We start from the raw sequence: 22,260 nt of genomic DNA on the forward strand, positions 1-22,260 counted from the left end.
TTAAATGACAAAGCCGAGGTACCACAAACACTACAAAAAACTCGCCATTTAGTGACGGAAATATCCGTCGCTAATCATCAAATTTCCGTCACTAAACAACGTTAGTGACAGATTACTGACGAAAGGACTCCGTAATTAAAAAGCTTGTCGATAAAAAATTTAGGTAGTGTTCGGTTTCCAAAATAAAATAATACCAAGATATAATCTAGGATTGAGCTGTGAGATTATTTTAGTCATATGTGGTTAGCTATGACTAATTATCCCATGATTATCCATCTATGATTGAGTTTTGGAATTCAATCTCATGAACCAAATACCCTATAAATTTAATTTCGAATACAATCTTGCAAACCGAACACTCACTTAATGATTGATTTTGTCCGCCACTAAATTTAACAACACTACCAACGGAATATGTTGTCACAAAACTGAGTGGGCGTGCCTTTAGATGTCCTAATTAGTGACGGCCTAGTCCGTCACTACAACTGTGCTCCCTAGTCTCATAGTAGTGACCGAATAATCCGTCGCTGGTTAGAGACCGACTACCTCCATCACTAGTATTGTGTTGCATATTTACACATTAGTGACTGCATAATCCGTCACTAATCTAGCATTTGGATCAGAATTTTTATTTAATTAATATTCACCTGAATATTAAAAAAAACCTAAAATCAATAACCAATAAAATTAAATATACAAAATAAACATTAAATTCAAAATTATGATGAATAAGTATAAATGTTAGTAGTTAAAACAAGCCACAAAAGTATGAAATGTATGATGTTCAAAAGAAAAGACAACGTATCAAGTTTGTGATACATGGTTCATATCCCCACAGAACCGTCAGGAGTGTTGCTGGACTGGTGGAACGTCGTCATGAACTGCTTCATCATCTCTTGCATCATCGCATCATCATTTTCCAACTTTGTTCTTTGCTCACGATCAGCATCAAGTTCCTGACTCATTTCTTGTCGTAATTCTTCCCACAATTCTTGGCGCAATTGCTCTCGTATTTCAGCTCGCACAGAAGGATCTAAGCCGGTCGGGGCATGAGCATTCAAGTTAATATAATACTAGTATCAGTAACTAAAATAACATCAGCTCTAAACAACTAGCTAATTCTAACTGCAACAGATCATAAAACTCAACATTATTCTTTTTTTTTCAGATTCCATCCCATGATACATACATTCAACAAAGAGGGATGCAAGGTAGAAATTGTCCTTTGTCATAAAGCTGCAGTTAAAGCCATGGATGACCATGTAGTACTTCTTACACACCATATCTAAGCAATGTAGCTAGTTATTCCCAATTAATTTACTCTTACAAATTGAATAAAAAATAATTTCTTCCAAGAGATCATAATTGATGCACCTAGTAAACAATGCAAATCTTGGACAGGTACAACACATAATCATTTAAGAAAACCAAAGAAAAACAAAGAAAACCACCCTGATAAAATAATAGCCAACTCACCAATATATTGACAAATACAAAATTGAGGCTATACCAATTATGAGGACTTCAGGTGTGCACCATTTAAATCTCTCTCCGATGTATCATAACTACCGATGTGTGAACCTGCACAAACACCCATATCTGATGGTAAGATATAAATCCATAACAACTAAAAACAAAACAACAAATTTCAGCAGCATTACAACATTAAGAATGACAATTCACAAGCATCACCAGCAAACAACATAGCAATTCAGTAGAGCATTTGCTGTATCATTAAATAAATATTAAACACAAATATCATCATCATTAGCCACATCATTAAAACAATTAGCAAATTTTTCCAAGCAAAACTGACTGAAAAATCAACACCATTAACAAATTGTTACAATTCAAAGCAAAGCTACAGAAAAGTTCTATTAAAACGAGTTTTGATTAGAGAGGGTATATTTATATATATACCTGGTGGCAATAATTCCAGTAACCACTGGAATAGCCAACAGGATAGCCCAACCCAACTAGTGCCTCCTACATCGTTGTCGAAGGAGAAGACAGATGGGATAATGCCAAATAACAAATTATCTGTGATAATGAGGTTCCTAAGGAATGGCAAATTATCTTCTTGATTTTTAAGAACAATATAACAACAATACCAACCAAGTGATTTGCACCAAGCTGTAAATTTATGAGGGAAGTGAGGTTTCCAAGTTCCTCTGGTTTGCTACCTGTTTTATCGAACCAAACTATTAAATTAAAAATTTTCAAACAACTAAATTACTGAACATGAGACATAGATTTGTAGAACATATATACCAGTCGACTGATTAGTAGAAAGGATTAGATTTGTCGGGGAAGCGAGTATATCCGACGTACCTGTCAAGTTATTAGATATAATGGTTTTCACTTTATCTTGATGGATATAAGATTTTCTGGAGGGAAGTTAAAAAATGAAAAGAAAGTCATGATATAAACCAACTAATAAGTGGATATTCAATCTGGAAATTGCAACAAACCTTTCAGCAGAAGATTTACTATTCTTCGTTGATTCAAATTGAGGCGTATCATTTGGCAGTTGAGATGCTTTATGAATCGGACATAGCATAACAAAGTTTTCCTGTCATGTGTTAAAAACCACAACATTAATCACATTGTTTTCTCCATTTTTTAGGAAATTGTTGTTAGTTTATACTTACATAATCCCACAGGCATTATGGAGTCAACCTAGCACAAGGAACATGAAAGCTCTTGCCACAACTCTTGTCATAACTCCCGAGAGCAGCTCTATTGATGCCACAACAACAACATATTCTTCGACTTCTAGACAACTTATTTTCAAGGTTGACAATATATCTTCTTCAAAATACACATTGGGTGCCCTACAAAAGATGCACAACCTTATTTTGCTATATATATCAGGAAAATAACAAATTGAACTCTATCAATCTACCTCAATAACTTCCATGACTAATGACTACCCTAACAAAGATGAACAAGTAGATAGTAGCCTGATACAACAAGTTGATGAAGCACATTAGATAAATTTTATCAATCCAACACCATTGTTTCGCAAACTAGACAATTGTGCAGAAATTGTTCTAAATGTCATACCATTCCACACAGTTCTTGTGAGCGTGTATAGCATTCTTTCTTGGATCATCCATTGCCAACGTAGTGAACCATGATAGAAGAAGCAGCACAATGATGATGCTCCAAACGAACTTCAAGTCCAGCACCTTGTCTTCGAAGAGGTTTAGCGTCTGCTTCTTTGATGACGGTGGGAAGTTGAGGTCTGGTAACTTGGTCTGCCTTGCTCTGTTGAGGTTTGTTTTCTGTTGTTGATGATGAGTTCGAGGAATTGCATCTCTGTAGAACACTTTTCCTGACTGGAAATAGACATGAATTAAACAACTGATCAATGCCAGAATCACTAATTTCACTCATAAACAGGTAATTGGACGATCAATTGAACTTTAATTGCAAAGCAAGGGAGAGAGGAAGGTAATGAATGTGCAATTTTAAACCTAAGAGCTTCAATCATGGCAGAAATGCCTCCACAATCCCAAGAAAAATAACGACACATATATTCATCATTACGCCTTCAAAAACACACATAAACGGGAATTGACAGAAATTAAACTCATCTAATGCCTCCATTAATTAGCTCATGAACGATCAAAATCGCAATTGCTCATCAACTCCATAGTTGAGATAATCCAAAACAAAATCACTCTATTCTCCACAAAAATTCAACATACACCAATCGATTACAGTAAAAACAACAATCAATCAAATAATTTCAATCCTCGTAATCCTCCAGCTTAGTAGCGAAAAAACAACGCATAATTAGATTGTACCTTCAGGTCAAGGCGCTTCTCCCAGCCGAGTGAGAAAATAATAGAGAGAGAGAGAGAGAGAGTAATAGAGGCAGAGGTCGAGAGTTCGCCTTTTTGAACTTCTTTCGGCGTTCTTCGTCACAAGCTTCGCACAGGATTGTCGGCGGGTAGCTCAGCGGCGCTAAGCAATGGTCGAGCTCGAGGCGCTGCCGTGCTGGAGGGAGGAAGAAGTGGTGGTGGTGGTGGTGGTGGCGTCCCAATTTTGGAATCTCGGGAGCTCAGCTACAATGGTCGAGAGTTTGGCTGGAATTCAATTTTGAATAGAGCTTGTCAAGGAAGAACGCGCTGCGTTGGGGATGTAATTAATCTTAAATCTAATTCTGTAAATTAATAAAAATTAATTACTAAGAAAATTCAGTGTCAGACTATATCCGCCACAAACTGAATTAAAAAAATCAAATATATTTAATGACGAAATAATTTGACACAAATTAAAATTTTCAAAAAAAAAACTTAAAATACAATAAATTAGTGTCAGAATTATATCCGTCTCTAAATTGATATTATAAAAAATTTGAAATATATTTAATTACAAAAAAATCTGCAAATAATTTAACAATTACAAAAATAAACTAAAAAATAAAATAAATTTTAGTGTCGGACCGAAATACGTCACTAAATCAAAATTTAAAAAGTTTCAAATATATTTATTGACGAAATAGTCGGTCACCAATTAAAAATCACAAAAACAAAAGTAAAAACAAAATAAAATAATTTACTGACGGTATCATCCGTCACTATCATAAAAATAAAATGTTATTATTTTCAGAAACTCATTCTGTCACTAATTCCGCCAATAATTAAAGAAGGATAACTGTCCGTCACTAATTCCGTCAATATATCACGTTTTTTTGGTAGTGAAAACTCTCTCCTACGAGAGGTCTTGAGTTTAATCATGCATGCATACGTGCAATGTAGATTTTGTTAGTATCATCAGCTGCACATTAGTTTGATATTGTCTGATTAAGGTTAAATTCACACAGATTTGTTTTTTTAGTTACTCTTAAATTAATTAGGATTTTGAGAAATACTTATATATTACTTCATCCGTCCTACAAAAGATGTCTCATTTTCTTTTTTAGTTTGTCTTGTTAAAGATGTCACATTTTTATCTATGAAAAAAGTTCTCTCACACTGATATATTAAATTATATTTTCTCTCCCCACTTAAAACAATCAACAAAATCTCCTAACACCATGTGTCATCTGACATCTTTTGTGACGGGTGAAGTATTTTCAACTTCTCTTGTTGTCAGATTTGGTATGAGTTTGCACCCAACAAATATCCTCTTCGATTGAGAACACATTAGAAACTTATCAAGCAGTTGTGTCGACTTCGAGTCATTATGGGGCTGGTCTGAACTTGAGCTCTGATATCAATTGTTATGATTGTCAGGTGCACATATTTTGTCTTTTGGGTCACTTCCAAAATAAGTCCAACTAATTAGAGTTGAGAAATTCTTATATTCCCTCGGTCCTGCAAGAATATGCACTCTTTTTTTTTGGTCCGTCTCAGAGGAATATGTACTTTTAAATTTTTGGAAACTATGTACTCTTGTCCACGAAGGGAGTATATTATATTGTTTCCGAATTCTCATGCTCTCCGATGTAGAATGGATTTGCAACAAAAAAACATCCCTTTAAACCTAGACTACATTAAAAACTTGTCATGGAGTGCAGTTGACACTTCGGGTCATTCCGGAATCGATTGTAACCTGGGTAATTTAGGACTTCATGATCCAAACCTGGGTCATCATATCCTACGGAAAAGAGGTGTTGTCTTCCACAACTTGATTATATGGCTTTGTTTCAGATTTCTGTGTATTTCTTTTTGTAGCTTTTTTCGTGTGATTCTCTTAGATTTTGGTTTTTAGTTGTATTATGTCTGAAAGGTCTTATATTGTACCCGTAATTTTCACATTTTAAGTGGTTTCCTCAATTATTTGACATCACCAATATACATTACGTTTATGTATTAAATAAACTTACACTAACATTAGACTATCAAATAAAAAATTATAGTGATGAACAAGTCGTCTCCAAAAACAAAATGATTATGTCTAGTATGTCGCTGACAGAACGAGCTTTGACGAATTAGAAGAGGCCGAGTGGCCGACACTTCGGGTAATTCCGGATCCGATTCTAATCGGAGTTATTATAGGTTTTAATACCATTTTTTAGTATCATGGACGGTATATATATTAGTTTGTTATTATCCGATTTGAACTAAATCTACACAAATTTGATTTTGAACCATTTCATAAAACTTCAAACTAATTAGGACTGAAAAACAGTAGTATTATGTATGCACCCAACATTTTTACATATTATGTATGCACCCAACATTTTTACATATTATGTAGTGCAAAATTGAAATTGAAAGGATGCAATAACCAAATTTCATAAAGCTGGTGGCCTTATATCTTGCTATTGTACCATAATTTGTCTAATGCATCGTGATTTGATTTGAAATGTTGTAGTTTCGATTGATGCACACACACCACACAGTTGCCACCGTGCCACATCATCCAATTTAACTATCATTTGGTGGACATTGACACGGACAAACATAGTAGATGAGGTGTTTAACTCTTTACCAAACAAAAAGATTTCTTTTTTTAATATCCATTCATCATCATCATCATTTTTTTTATATTTTGTGTGAATCGTTGTTCATAAGTCCCTATCATCACAATGAGACATAGGAAAATATTGTCTCAAATTTAAAATATAGTCTCTAACTAAACAAATTTCTACGTGCACCCTAAATTTTGATAGTATTTGGCGCCACCTAAATTAGGGTTGGCTTAAGTGAAATATTAATTTGTACGTCTGCCCAAAATCTTTTTAATTTATTAAACCACGATATTTTAGTTGATTAGTCTAAGTAGTATTAGTTGGTTTATTCATAATAATTAGAAAGGATATAATACTTTTACTTACCTAATTCTGTAATTAACTACATTGTTCACCTGCGATTTAAATGTAGTTAAATTAAGAATGCATCACTCCGTCATTGTAATTGTAGAGTGCACTATATTTTTTATAGGAAATTCTCTAGTGAAATATTTCTGACTTGTCAACACCTCAATACATAGTATCGAATAGACACGTAGTGAGTAATCAATTCTCTTATGCTATGTATTGCTTTTTTTCGTGATTGTGTGTATGTCACTATCCTATAGAATAGAAGCCAAAAAAGAATAAAATAGTACACACCAAATGAACATATGAAATAACCAAAGTTGACAAGTTGGTGGTATTTCATGTTATTGTACTGTAAATTGTTTAATGTCTGATTTGAACTTGAAGTTGAATTGATGTATATATGTACCACACAATATTGTGGTTGCCAGCTCGCCAAGCCCTTTAACTATCGACCTTAATCAAACCTAAACTAAAATCAATTGACATGGGGTTGGATTAAGCACATACATACAAGAACTAAAATTATTCATATTATTAGCCACATGATTAGTTTATAGAGATACGATCCAAAAATATAGTGATACATTTCTGGTGAATGATGGAAAAGAAAATCGTAAGGTATTTTTGGCTAATAGAGATAGTGATATACTCTCTCCATCCCTCAAGAATATGCACTCTTTCATTTTTTGTCCAACCCGCAAGAATATACACTTTCTAATTTTAGAAAGAATATGCACTCTTTCATTTTTTGTCCACCCCACAAGAATATACACTTTCTAATTTTAGAAAGTCTTTTCTCTCTAATGAAGTGAGACCTATTCTCCACTAATAATATTTTATTTACTACTTCTCTCTTACTTCATTAATTTTACATTAAAACTCGTACTGACCCCAAGTGCATATTCTTTAGGGACGGATGGAGTAATAATCAAATGGCATGACTTAGACAATTGACACTGACTTGGCTGTCTTCAGTTGAGGAACAACCTTCGTTTTTCCAACATTATCTCATTTTACAACACATGTAAATAGGGCAAAGATTAAATGTTGGAATATCATCAAACACATCATGTCAAACTTGTATGTAAAAAGGGCAAAGATTAAATAAGTATTCATATCTACAGAAAGTAAATATTAATTAAATTTGCATACCAGAATATCCCATGATATGAAACAGTGTACTTTAGTAACACAGTTTAACATAGAAAATAAATAACAAAGCGATAGAATAAAAACTTCCAACACAATATAGCTTTAACTGTAAAGATCATCGTCATCAGCTGCAACAGAGCCTGCTGCAAAAGGGTCGGCAGCCCCTGCAGAGACGCTCCTGCTCTGCTCCTCAAATCGGAATTCTGCTCCGAATCCCCTCGACTGCTGCAGGGTCTGAGCAAATGCCTGGTACTTGCGTATGTCGGCGTCACTCACACTCCTCCTAGCAAACTTCATCGATTCCTCGAAGTGTGCAGGTTTGATCTCTGCCACCTCGTCCTCGACATCTTCCTCCATAGCCTCGGGGTTCTCACCTCTCCGTTTCTCCCTCTCGATATCCTGGGAGAAATAAATAGTTGTATTCATAAAAACTTACTTGAGTGATAAATAAGATCTGACAAATTTTTATACTCCTATTTATCATAATCTAAGCATCTCGAGCCAGCCATACCTTTTCGATGTTTTCTCTGATGGCATACTTGACTGCACGCTGACATATCTCAGTGATATCAGCGCCACTGAATCCTTGGGTGTACTTAGCAAGGGCTCTTAGGTCGATGTCTTTGGAGATAGGCGACTTTCTCAAACACGACTTGAAGATTTGGTAGCGCGATTCCTCATCAGGAAGAGGTATGTAGATGAGCTGATCAAGACGTCCAGGGCGGAGGAGGGCAGGATCGATGATGTCGGGCCTGTTGGTGGCACCAATGATGAAGACAGTCTTCTTAGCATTCATTCCGTCCATTTCTGTTAGGAGTTGATTTAACACACGATCAGCAGCGCCACCAGCATCTCCTACACTGCTTCCTCTCTGCAAAAGGCGAGCCGTGTGAGTCACTGAAAAACATCATTATTTAAAGTATGAATACAAAGAACTGCGTAAAACACACACCTGAGTAGCAATGGAGTCCAATTCATCAAAAAATAAGACGCAAGGAGCAGACTGGCGAGCCTTGTCGAAAATCTCTCTCACATTGGCCTCACTCTCTCCAAACCACATAGTGAGCAGTTCAGGCCCCTTGACACTGATGAAGTTTGCCTGGCATTCGTTCGCAATAGCCTTGGCTAGCAAAGTTTTTCCACATCCAGGAGGACCATAGAAAAGAACTCCTTTCGAGGGTGACATTCCAAATTTCTCAAACTTCTCGGGATGCTCAACCGGATATTGAACAGTCTAAATTCACAAGACCATATTAAAAGATTAGTATGGAAGACAATAGTCAAATTGGAATATAGGTTTTGCAAGATCAGAATTATCAATTGTCTTATGAAGAAGACATACCTCTTGTAGCTCCCGCTTGACATTCTCAAGGCCTCCAATGTCTTCCCAGCTAACATTCGGCACTTCAACAACCTATAACATTCAATTCGACAAATTAGTAGAAGAAGAATCACACGACCATTTGAATCAATATTTTGAAAATGCAAACGGGAAGAACCAAAATAAAACCCCTACCGTTTCACGCAGAGCAGAGGGGTTGCTTGTTCCAAGAGCAGTCTGGAAGTGCTCATTGCTGACAGCCATGGAGTTCAGTATCTCGGCATCAATGGAGTCGTCTTCTAAGTCGATAACATCCATCTTTTCCCTAATGCATTGAAGGGCAGCCTCAGTGCACAAAGCAGCTAAATCGGCACCAACGTAGCCATGTGTATTCTTGGAAATTCTTTCCAAATCAACCTGCAATATTAAACAGATGTTACAGATTCATACAAAGTCTATTAAATTAGGAGGTTGTATGAACTCCTATTAAAACTAAAGTTGTCTGAGCTTACATCTTCAGCAAGTTTCATGTTCTTTGTGTGGATACGAAGAACCTCAAGGCGCCCTACTTCATCAGGAACGCCTATGTCTATTTCCCTATCAAACCTCCCAAACCTTCTCAGAGCAGGGTCTATGCTGTTGGGACGGTTAGTAGCACCCATCACAATAACATGAGCGCGAGCCTTGAGTCCATCCATTAACGTCAGGAGTTGGGATACGATTCTCCTTTCTACTTCTCCATGGGTTTTCTCTCTCTTGGGAGCAATGGAGTCGATTTCATCAATAAATATAATAGAAGGTGCATTCTTCTCAGCTTCCTCAAAGGCCTTCCTGAGATTGCTTTCACTTTCTCCTGCCATTTTTGACATAATTTCTGGTCCATTAATACAGAAGAAGAAAGCACCAGTCTCATTGGCCACAGCTCGGGCAATCAAGGTTTTCCCGGATCCAGGAGGGCCATAAAGCAGAATTCCTTTCGGAGGCTTCACTCCAATTGACTTGAAAAGCTGTGGGTGCCTCAGCGGCAGTTCTACCAATTCACGAATCTGAGCCATCTGTTTACGAACACCGCCAACATCATCGTAACCAACCTCATCCAACCTATCCTCATCCTCCCTTTTTACAGGCTCTCCCTCACAAAAGATTTCCGTATCAGGGGCAACAACACAGTATTCCGAAGGATCAGTTTCGACAACCTTGAACTCTACGCTTCTCATTCCTCCCCTCACAAGAAACAAATCACCTTTCCTCACAGGCCGATATGCCTCTAGGAAATATGCTGCAGAGATAAAAAAAGAAGTTAGTTCCGAGAAAGTAAACAAAATCACCACACTTTAACTGACCAATATATTCTAAAGAATAGGGTATCATGGAAATTAACAAGAATGAATTGCTATCTTGATTGTGTTGTTCAGTTTTTCCTAATTCTATAGGACAATTAGGTATGTTTCCATTAAGGGAATAATAACAACTGAAACACAGACCAACATCCCTGAGACACGACAGATAAAATTACCATTACTAATCATATTGTTTAATAAACAGTTTGACTGGGCAGACTACCCAATTCAATTAAATCAATATAATCACAGTCATAAACCCTTCTGAAATAAAACAACACAAAGTCAGAAAATTGAAATCATAACCAAACTCACGTTTCAGAAAAGCATCAAAAAGGTTGCCAGTAACCCCTTCAATGGTGTCATCCACAGGGAGAATGTGGACTCGCTTCCCATACTTCACATCAGGACATAAGTGCACAGAAACTACATCTCCAAGTCTAACTCTGAGATTGTTCCGGACAACCTTATTCATCCGAATCTTTGGTTGCTCGCAGGTATCCTCAGCAAGGGCAATGCAGATGGTATCTTTTCGTTTCTTACCCTTTAATCCAGATTATGACAACAAATCAGTAAAGCAAGGATTCATGGCATTAACATCATAAGCCATAATGCCATATATTGCATAAGTCAAGTAATTCCACAAGAATCAAGACAGAAAACAATAATAAATGAACAACGAAAAATGGCATTAAAACTATCTCCCATAACAAGCAATATCTCACAGGGCATCCTGTAGTATTACTAGAAATCACTCATCTTAAAACAGTAACAATGCAACCATCATATTGTACAAGTATCAGATCAAATTAGGGTTACGGACATCTGCAAATTCTTTTTAAAGAAAAATTTCAACACCATTATTAACAAAGTAAATAAAAACAGATGCAAAACTCAACCATTCAACAAAACAAAGCTCAACAAGTTATTCAACAAATCAACCTTCCACGAACAGAAACAAAAGAAACTCAAGCTTAAAAACCCAAATTTAGCTGAAAACTGTGAATTAGAGAGTTGACAGTAATAACCAAATTTAGATCTCAACTATTGCATCGATAAACATGAAGCACCCTCTCCCAAATCAAATACGCAAAGCTCGAACATCCGGATTTAATATACCCATAAATACTATAGTATGTGAGACGAAAAAAAACCTTGATCAAGATTGTGTCACCGCGGAAAATCTGGAGCTTCTCCATAGTATCAGGGTGAAGAGAAACTACAGAATTATCATCGTTGATGGCCTCATCTACCACCAACCGATTCGCCGCCTTTTTCCTCTCCAAAATCGCAGTGCTAAAATCCTTCTTCGCATTGCTACACATCATGAACCAATTAACAAAAATAAGAAAGGAGTCTAAAAAACCCAGATGAGTTTATCAATCAATCAATGAACATACATCAAAATCCAATAATGCAAGGAAATACTTACGGATCGGAGGACTCTGGTTTGTTGCTCATGGTTGTCGAACTGTGCAGATTACTGAAAAGACGACAATTTGGGGAAGAGTTGGGAGTTAGTTGATGAATTGCAGATATATAGTGAAAATTTGTTCGTTTCGTGTTACAAAAGAAAAGGTTGATTTTTATGTGCAACTCTTTTTCTAGTACTACTCCTTTGGGTAAACCTCACTTCTTATTTCTATTCGTATTCAAATATGTTAAAGCCAGGAAATAATATTTTATTTTTATATATATGTTAATTTGAATAGGATATTAGTAAACAAATTAAATACCATTTTTATTTTTTATGTTAAAAAAAGATAAATATAACTATATCCTTCCAAATACCCCCTCATTAGAATGGTTTTATATGAAGAACATATAAACATGGCAGTTAATTATCTTTTACTTTCTATTTACCTTATTGGGATGCTCTAATATTTTAAGCAAGGAAAGAAAAATTAGTTATAATAGATTTTCAATTTTAGAAATATGTTAATTTAAATTAAGTATTCTAAGATAAAAATAATTATCTTTATTCAAAAAATAGTTTTGATTATGAGAGAGGAACGGAAGCAGTAATATTAGGGGGCCATAAAAAACTGAGCCCACTTAATCTGATTCGTTAGTTGGGCCGACGTTTTGGGCTTGCTAGACATTGATATACATATAGCCATATTTGAATCAGGTTTTCTAGCCCGAATTGTAAATCTGCAAAGGCCCAAGCCCAAAGATCTCATTCCTTCTGGGTTTTGGGGTTTATGCCGTTTCACCACCTCCTCCTACCTCTGCCCTCCAGCATCCTCCTTCCCCCCTTTCTCTCTCACACACAAACAGAGTGACTGAAATGGAGGAAGCACAGTATGAAATCGATTTGGGCAACCTTACGGCCTTTGATCAGCATCATCAATTCGCGTCTCCCCCAACCTCCAGGTTTTTTTTTTCTTCTCCTACTTCTGTTTATTACTATAATTTTGTTTTTCTCTGTGTATGTTGGGTGAAGGGTTGGGATTTTCTCTCCGAGTATCAGTAGTGGATTTTTATGTTTAATTTTGTTATAGGGAGGAGATTGTAAAGGAAACAATTGAACAGGCCACCAAATTGGTTCAAGCAGTTGCAGATGCTCTTTTCAATTTGCCTTCGACGGAGGATCCTGACGGCCCCCTTGTCAAGTTGCCACCACCTACTGCCAAATTTCCCAGAGAAAAACCTGTAAGCCGTCTATTTCTTCATGTATTGAAATGCGGGAAATGATTTAGCTTATTAATTCTTGTTGCGAGGGCGAATTGCCTAGAGGCATGAACCAGTTGTCATATGCTAGATGAACAAGTTGGCGATTGAAGTAATTACTTAAGTGCTTTAAACCTACCCTCTTATACATTATCTTTTGTATGCCAAATGCCAATTGCTAGGTATTGGGTACTATTCCATTTTTGTGTTATAGGGGAATGATCAGCATATATTAAGACACTAGAGGGTTTCTCAATTGGTGATTTTGCTTTAGGACGTGGTGTTATCGCATGGAACCACGATAACTATACTTATATAGTATTTGGATGAAACTATGACAATGTTGCTTAGGGCATCATCTTACCCTTGTTTATAAAATATATGGATTCTGTGGTGGCTCATAATGGCCACTGCTTGGTGTGGTAGTGACTAGTGAACTGACAGGAAAATTTTGGACCTCCTGGATATTGAGGACATGAATATTTCTGTTGCATCAGATAATGGCAACCAATTGTCTGCTCTGGAGATCATAATGGAAAATTTTCACAAAGTACTCATTATTTTAGTTGTCCCGTGACCTTGGAAAAATTTTATAACTCGGAAAAGAAATGAAACATGCTTCATTTTCATCTGCTTCATGCTATAATTTATTTTTTGGGATTGATTTTTGTGATTTACTGTAAAATTTTTGTTTTATTATATTTTCAGCTTCCGAAGCCTAGACCTCCTACACAGTGGGAAGTGTTTGCCCAACAGAAAGGTATGGTTTGTTTTTTATAACAAGAATGAAATATTTTCTTTACTTTTGATAATTGCTGACCTTGACCTGTTGGAAAATATTGGGTTCTAACTGTTCTTTTGGAATATTAATTAGGTATTCAAAAGCGGAAGAAAGAGAAAATGGCCTATGATGAGCAAACCGGTACCTGGAAGAGGCTCCATGGTTATGATCGTGTTAATGATGACAATGATATACCAATCATTGACGCCAAGGCTACTGATGGTAAATATCAATTCCCTTCTTTTTTTTCAAGCTAAAATGCTTTAAGAATTGCCTAAGAAACCCTTTTTTTTTTCTTTTTGCTAGTTTTTTCGCTTGGTTGAACTAGGGGACCACAATTGATACTAAACCTGTTTAGTTAAAAATTAAGGATTTGTATGTAAATATGGTTATTTTCTATCCTGACAATACGATAATATTAGCATATAAATCTTCTCCTCAGTCTTTAGTAATAAGTCTTTCCTTTTCCCAGAACCTGGAACCGATCCTTTTGCTGAGAGACGTAAAGAGAAGAAAAGCAGAGTTGACAAACAGGAGGGTAATCGATTGAAGAACCTGAAAAATGCTCAGAAAGCAGGTGCCTTGCCAAGGTTATCTTTTGACCTCCTTTAGATACAGGGATTGTAACATTCTGCTTATCTATTGGGCAGTAATTTTTGGCATGGATTTGATTGGAATTTGGAAATCACATCCATTGCAAATAATTATCATATACTCCATGAATATTATAATCTATTAATTTTGCAGTACTGACATTTCTCAGTTATCTTTAGAAACAACTAAAGTTCTTTTTACCTAACACTCAGTTGAGGGTTCTACTCTAGGATATAGAATCACATTATTGATGGTGACTGATATAAATGGGCAATAGGTACTTTCGTGTTTCCAATAAGAGGAAGGGTGTTTGGTTTTATCGTAGCAGAAAAATCCATGGTTCTTCTTGTCTTGATTAGTTGACTAACACTGCTTTTATGGAAGAAGGTAATGCCACAAATATACACCGCTTTATTTTACAGACTGAGCTGAGATTACTAGTCTCTTATACATGTCCATATTTAAGGATCTGATGCTGGAATGTTTTGGCAAAGTCTCCGCTCATGAGAGCTTCTAGTGACTGGAATGACAATTGAATGACTTATTATTTTTCTGACTGAACAATAAACCATGATCTCACTCCTTCCTACCTTTACTTTTATGCTATAATAATGCCTAGTCATTACAGAATTAGGATAGCCAGATTCAACAGTGCTTCTCTCACCAGCTTCTTGATTGCTCAACATTTTCCATTTAGTGATGATATCATTCATATTTTTTTCTCGACCTTTGGTTGTGCTTCTCGTTTGGTCTAGTTCTCTTCGATATTAATGTACTCGTGCTCTTTATATGACAAAATCCCGTCAGCTTTGCCAGTTGGTTCAGTTTTATAGCAATGCTTAATCCAAATGGCTATATAATTTGCAGTCATATTCAACTTGCTGCGACCGCCTTACCTATAACAGGAACGCAATCACAGCCTAAGAAAGTTAGCAAAGATGTGTTACAAAATGTCGCTGGCATGGCAGCAACTGCAACAGCGAGCGGTGGGAAATTTGACAAGAAATTGCCAGGGGAAAAGCCTCTGAAGCATGAAAAGAAATATAGGAAGGTCTGTCTTATCACCCATTCCTTTAGCTTCACTTCTTATGATGTTCAACGATAACGGGCTCATTGCTTTTCCTACTATTATCGGTTTTGCAGTACCTACCTGCTGTGGAAGGATCAGGAATGGGAACCATCGAAAAACAGCAGACTGAGAATGTCTTGAACAGGTTGATGTCCAAGCACTCTCACCAGATACTCAACGTAGAAAAGGTGAGTCTCCATTTAGTTCCGAATCTCATTTTCCACAACTGTACAAATTTCATTCACCATTCAATCTGTCGAATATAGGCTGTGAACATGTACAACGTGAAAAGAGAGAAGCACCAAAGGAGACAAGGTGGGCAATCGTCAAACTCAGGCAAGTTTAAGGCGAACAAGAAATCTTTCAAGAAAACGTCGAATAAAGGCCACTCTTCCTCAAGTAAAGGAAAATCAAAATGATGCTCTCATCTGTCTTGATCATATGGGGATCGTGGAATTTTGGTTAGGCACTAGTCAATTATATTAAGCTGGACATGGCAAACGCTCGCATCCCTTGTTTCAAAAAAAATGTTTTAGAGGAATGTATTACTTCTGATCTATTGTACTATCAAAATTTGCTGTTTTCTAGGAGTAGTATTTTGTGTCTCTATCTGTGATGGTTGGGAGTATACAACTGCAGTTACATGCTGTATTTCCCAAAATTTTACTACTTTTGCGAGAGTATGATAATATCATAGATTTATTATATGCATAGGTACTTTGACTAATATTTAGGCCATAATCTCCACAACGGTTTAATTCTAAGAGAGACCTCCATCAAAAAAATTCTTTTAAGCTCTAAATTTAATTGTAAACGAGCATTAATTAATATAAACAAGTCTAAAATCTCAAAGTGGTCTTCTACATTTGATCAAAAACAAAAAAAGTACTCTTATATATTAATGTGTTACCTTATTAACCACTTTAAACCTAACAACAAAAGTTGATTTAAATAAAAAGAAATTCACTTTGATTGACTCACGAATTTGATTAATTAGAATAATAATTAATTCACTAATTTGAATAAATATGAATGAACAATTTTGGACTTTATTCTTTAAACAAATCAGCATATCATCTTATTTTACAAAATCTTAAACCAATCAACAAATCATCGTATTCAATAAAATTTGAGTTTGAGCTCGTTTAATAAATTCTTTTCGAACAAAAGTGACATCAATCTCTTCCATATATATATATATATATATATATATATATATAATCAAACAAAATAAAATAAATATCATTTTACAATATTGGAAATTCTAACTACTTGATCTGAGGTGTTATTATTCTTGCTTTTGTTTCTTAATTCCATGATTGTTATGATTTTGGAGCCAATGTTCTTTACATGCAAAAATGTTGTTTGCTATTGCATCGGTTCAATTTAATTCAATGTCTATTTCCTGGGTTCAATTTAATTCAAGTGATTTTAATTTTGATTCGTTCTTGTGGGTTTTTGTGTCGCTACGGTCTTCTTCACATAAACCCTAATCGCCTTATATACCACCAAACCCTAACATCTACAACCAAAAATACATTGAAATATCTATAACGAGCATTAAGGCACTATATTTAAGAAGACAAAGTGAGAATTACATTGCAATATCTACAATGAACATTATATCGCAATATATTTAACAAGACAAAATGAGTGTGTGGTGGAGATTTTGGACAAAATTTTAAATATGTAATTACTTAACTTCTCAACTTCAACAAAAATGTGTACAATACAACCCCATATATATAGGAATTTTTACTTTCTAGAATTTTTTACTCAATTTTTTAAACTTCTATTTATATAAAAAAATTCTATAAATATCTACATGTTTTTACTATATAATTCTGTGTAAAATGTACTACATAGTACTATCTAATATTTCCATTATAAAATATCTTCACAAAAATAAAGTTTTTTTTTTATTCCAACATGTTCAAATCTTTCCAAAGTTGTTCGGATCAAATTCTCGAGATCAATTTTGATGTCAATAACATTTGAGACCCATCTGTCCTTGCTATCTATATATACAGTTAAGAATGTATAGGCTCTTTAGAAACATATAGATAAAGAGAATATGACTAATGTTATTACGTATCAAACAAAAGAACTCATCCCAAAACTGTTGGGGTTTGTATACTAAAAGATGATTCAAGCGTACATGTCTTTGTACAGTCAGCTTGTGCATGTATACGAGAAACGCCACGTCCACTTGTTTACCTAATTATGAGAATAAATAATATTATATAATAGTTTATTTATTGAAATATAATAAACAAGTGTAAGACTTCTTACTAAGAAGGTCAAAGTAGGAAAATTCGATGAATCCTCATGAGTTTTTCAGTCGGGGACTTGGCCAGATCCAGTAAGAAGAAAAACGTATTCACAACCTAGATAGGCTTTGGCTACCTATTGGTATGGTTGCGGTGTTTGTGATAATTCTCTCTTACCTAAGAAGAGATTAGTAACACCGGTGTGGTAAAGGATTGAAAGGATCTAATACGAAATGTATTCTTTATTACTATCTACTGAAAGAATATATTTCAGAAATTTTAGTATTTTCTAGTCTATGAAATTAATATCAATATTGTTTATTTAATCAGACGCCATTTTGACTTATCAATATGAGAGAGTTTGTATGTAACTCAAACATGATATCTTGGGTGGTAGTAATTGAATAACATGAAGGTATTGGAATATTATTTCATAGAATTCGCGTGCCCAGTGCGGTATATTAAATCCCCAAGAGGTGTTTGAAAAATGAATTTATTATTCAGAAATCTGCGCAATTAGAATTTATTTCCACGAATAATAAATAAAGTTTCAAACTAGAAAAACTCTTTGGAGAATTAATTTTAATTCAAGTCACGTAGCAGACGAAAGAATTAAATTGATGGATTAAGATAATCTTAAACACGGGAAATATTATAAAATAAAATGGACCTAAGTTATTTGTAATTTGACGATTTAGATGAGAGTGCAATATTAGTCTTTAGTGGAACAAAATAATATTCCATTGATAATATATTAAATCATGTGTCATTTGATTTAATTAGATATTTATCTAATGGGTGAGCCCAACATCTATTTCATTTCATGGATCCCCATCCTAGCCCAATAAGTCCAAGCTTATAAATAGTGAAGAGATGGGAAACCCTAGCACACCACAACACAACACACAACACTCCAAACCCTAACCCTAGCCGCCTAAAGTCGGCGCTTCTCTCTCTCCCTCTTGGCCTCAGTTTTTGTGCCTAGCACGTGGGAGAATTAGTGTTTTAGTTTTTATTCTTGTGCTATCCTAATTCATAGGATTAGATCAAGACAATTTCGTGTTTGTGATTGGTTTTCCCTAGATCTCATATCACTTTTATTTGATTGTTCGAGATCCGCCCACACGAATGAATAATCAAGGACGTGGGAATAGTATGGAAGATTCGTGGTCGATAAATCAAGGATCTCCGGATGGTGCAACAAGCAACGTCAATCCTATGATGGACCATGAGGTAACAATTATATATATACGTCAAATTGCATGTCTACGTGTTTATTTGATGTATTACTCTATAGATCTAAGTTAATTGCATGAAATTGGAATCGAATGCATAATCACCTAAATAGATCCGTAAGGACCTCTTCATTTTCCCTGCCTTCCGCTGCGGTAGTCCCAACAAAAACACTAGCATGTTAGGAGACCCTATTTAGTAGTAGTATATAAATCATATGATAGTTGCTCTAACAACCAGTGTGAGACATTGATTCCGTAACAATCAATCCCCTATAAGAGCTAACGTCCTCATTAATCACAGCTGGTTTTTTGTCAGACTACCGCTCAGAGTCTGCCACAAAAGTACTCATTGGTCACGACGGTCTTTCGTAGGCCACCACTACCAGTTGTTTGGACTCTCAATAAAAGTATCAATATTTCAGAACAAACGGGAGAAATTATCCCAAAAGACTAGCTTTTAGTTTAAGTGGAGACAACTCATTTAGTTTATAAATAAATCCTACACTAGTTGCTCTCAAGAATGATATGAGACATTAAATCCGTACAAGAGGCTCTTAAGAGACATATACATAGGGAGAATATGACCAGTGTCATCCATAGTTTTAAACGGGCTAAGAAAAACGGGTTTGGATTTTGATCGAAGAGATAAGGCAAAAGGGAAAGAGACCTTGGATTGGGTTTAGGGCTTAATTTCAAAGTGTAAATTTAATAGCCTAACTCACTAAAACAAATATTAACAAATTGTTTGTTTAATTAATTTTATTTGTTTTTGATAAATTTATTTTAGTAAAAATCTTGCATCCTAAATTATATTATGTGCAAAGTAGATATATATACCATACTTGTGTAAAGGTCAAAATTGGTCTAAATATATTGCCAAAATACGAAGTTGGCCCAAAATATTTAATTTTTGAAAATCGACTCTTAAACAAATGAACTCGGAGACTCGGAGTGGTCCTTTTTTGCCAGTTCCATTAAAAACTGACGGTCAACGCCCGATTAGTGATATTTTTACTCGATTAGTGTACTAATACACAATTAATTAAAATAAAATAAATTTAAAAAAATCCATAATAGACTTTCTCTTTCTTCTCTCACATCTCTATCGATTATTTATTTTATTTTAATTAATTATGTATTAGTATACTAACTAGGTCAAAATATCAATAATTGGCGTTGACCGTTAGTTTTTAACGAAATCGTCAAAAAGGACCATCCCGACGATAATTTCATTTTTTTAGGAGTCAATTTTAAAAAAATGAATGTTTTGGACCAATTTTAACCTTTACTCTATATACTTTTATATCACAATTTATCATTTACAAAAGTATACTCTCTATGTGGAATATATATTTATAAAGTTATAATCGAGAGCTATACTTTTAGTCTTTGGATATCGTACTAATATCACCCACAACCTTTATTCTTTAAAAAATATTATTAGACGTCTCTAGACATTGATATTATATCACTGAATTTAAAGAACTTTTGCATTTTTAAAAACTTTTTTAGATCAAAATACCTTCAAGCTTGAAGAGTTATTTATTTAGGTCTTTTTTGTAAAAGAGAACTTCCGATTTGTCTGTACTTGGTTCATTTTATCTTGTAGTATTTCTCCAAAGAGAATTCATCAAATTATGTGGCATATAATTATTTGGCACGACATATACATGAACAAAATGAATGACTCAAAGTGGCGGTTCACATTCTCACAAAAAAAGACATATAAATGGCTCTTATAGTTTAGGAGTATTTTAGTTTCAAAAAAGTCTTATGAAATGCAAAAGTTTCCGACGATATTATATAAATATCTGAGAATGTCTGACGATATTTTTAAACAATAGGGAACATGGATGATATTAGTTAGGGGTGCTTAAACGGTTCCCCGGTTCTCGGTTAACCAGAATCGGAACCGGCCGGTTAATTGAGGAACTGGGAACCAAAAAATCAGTTTCAGTATTGATTCCAACTTTTTATATAAAATTGGGTCCGGTTCTAACTGTGATGCTTTGAATCTATAATTATTTCCTCAATTCATATTTTATGAACTACTATTACGAGTAGAACATCATAAGTTTGTTTTTAATTCATAAAAGAACCATACAAATATAATATCATTTCATATGATAGATATTTAACTTTATAACAAATTTATATAACAATTCATTTAATATGCTTGTGAATGATTTATTAATTGTTCCGTATTAAATAAAAAAGTCACAACAAAATCAATTAGTATTGGAAATTCCATTAAATATTTATTAGCAAAAAAGGAAAATGAAATTCAATTTTAAAACTCCTTTTTAAAAAATGCTAAATTTTAGAACTCCTTTTTTATAAACGAATTGCCAACATAAACTAGTCCGACCTACTACACTTGGCATCACTCTTACCCTATATATTTTTTAAAAAAATTAACTCCTATATAAGGGAAGAAATTACAAATAAACTCCTATACTAGATAGGAGGAAATTACAACTCACTCTTACCCTATATGAATATTATTGTATTGTTGGTTTGTATTTTTTGTGTACTATTTATTTGAATTTTTAGGTATTATTTTTTTTGTTATATTTCCAGATGTTGGATTATTATTTTATTAGTATTGAATTATTTAAAATTATAAATAAATTCTGATTAAAGTTACACATCGGTTCCAGTTCCGAACCGGAACCGTCCGGTTCCAAACCGAAACCGGTTGGTTCCTGTCCCGATTCTGGTTCTAGGGTTTATAGAAAATTGAAACCGGTTAACCGGTCAACCAGTTCGATTAGAACAGGAACCGGCCAAATAAGCATGCCTAATATTAGTACAATCTCATTACTTTGGATTATACTTTTTCAATCACATTAACCCCACATGGCCGAAGAATGCATTTAAATGCTAACTTTTCTTAAAAATGTCAATACGATCACATTAAAATGTCAACACATATTTGTGTTGACATTTTAATAAACTGTCTTGACATTTAAATATCAGACTTAAAATTAAAAAGCATTTTAATTCTGTGAAAATATGAATTAACTGTTGAGTTATAACTGCAGGAG

The 22,260-nt window shown here is 34.6% G+C and overlaps 3 protein-coding genes across 15 annotated transcripts; 1 reads left to right on the forward strand and 2 right to left on the reverse strand.

The window, feature by feature from the left end:
- Positions 1 to 707: 707 nt before the first annotated feature.
- Positions 708 to 4,132, reverse strand: LOC121764659. Of its 13 annotated transcripts, none has more exons than XR_006042587.1 (9): positions 3,813 to 4,132; positions 3,067 to 3,341; positions 2,652 to 2,834; positions 2,472 to 2,572; positions 2,332 to 2,387; positions 2,116 to 2,183; positions 1,921 to 2,040; positions 1,511 to 1,581; positions 708 to 1,033 (listed from the first exon to the last, which is right to left on the reverse strand). XR_006042587.1 is itself a non-coding variant. In XM_042160680.1 (8 exons), coding segments are annotated over exons 3-8 (339 nt in total). In that variant the 5' UTR covers positions 2,654 to 2,834; positions 3,067 to 3,341; positions 3,813 to 4,132; the 3' UTR covers positions 708 to 1,539. The 13 variants fall into 13 exon arrangements, 3 of the variants coding, with proteins under 3 accessions (XP_042016614.1, XP_042016615.1, XP_042016613.1); XR_006042586.1 differs by having other exon boundaries at positions 1,477 to 1,581; XR_006042590.1 differs by adding an exon at positions 2,906 to 2,963 and having other exon boundaries at positions 708 to 1,581.
- A 3,765-nt stretch (positions 4,133 to 7,897) lies between these two features.
- LOC121765701 (cell division control protein 48 homolog E-like) lies at positions 7,898 to 12,183 on the reverse strand. Its single transcript, XM_042161904.1, has 9 exons — positions 12,024 to 12,183; positions 11,746 to 11,908; positions 10,907 to 11,135; positions 9,764 to 10,530; positions 9,447 to 9,668; positions 9,273 to 9,344; positions 8,883 to 9,164; positions 8,442 to 8,801; positions 7,898 to 8,329 (listed from the first exon to the last, which is right to left on the reverse strand). The coding sequence occupies exons 1-9, from the start codon at positions 12,050 to 12,052 to the stop codon at positions 8,033 to 8,035; spliced, it is 2,421 nt and encodes an 806-aa protein (XP_042017838.1). The 5' UTR covers positions 12,053 to 12,183; the 3' UTR covers positions 7,898 to 8,032.
- Positions 12,184 to 12,421: 238 nt separating this feature from the next.
- Positions 12,422 to 16,315, forward strand: LOC121764377 (ribosome biogenesis regulatory protein homolog). Its single transcript, XM_042160412.1, has 9 exons — positions 12,422 to 12,427; positions 12,768 to 12,967; positions 13,096 to 13,246; positions 13,973 to 14,024; positions 14,139 to 14,267; positions 14,518 to 14,635; positions 15,507 to 15,690; positions 15,783 to 15,896; positions 15,975 to 16,315. Exons 1-9 carry the CDS (start codon positions 12,422 to 12,424, stop codon positions 16,125 to 16,127), a joined length of 1,107 nt encoding a protein of 368 aa, XP_042016346.1. The 3' UTR covers positions 16,128 to 16,315.
- Positions 16,316 to 22,260: the final 5,945 nt, after the last annotated feature.

Source organism: Salvia splendens, chromosome 14 (genome assembly GCF_004379255.2).
Source record: "Salvia splendens isolate huo1 chromosome 14, SspV2, whole genome shotgun sequence".
Taxonomy (NCBI): Eukaryota; Viridiplantae; Streptophyta; class Magnoliopsida; order Lamiales; family Lamiaceae; genus Salvia; species Salvia splendens.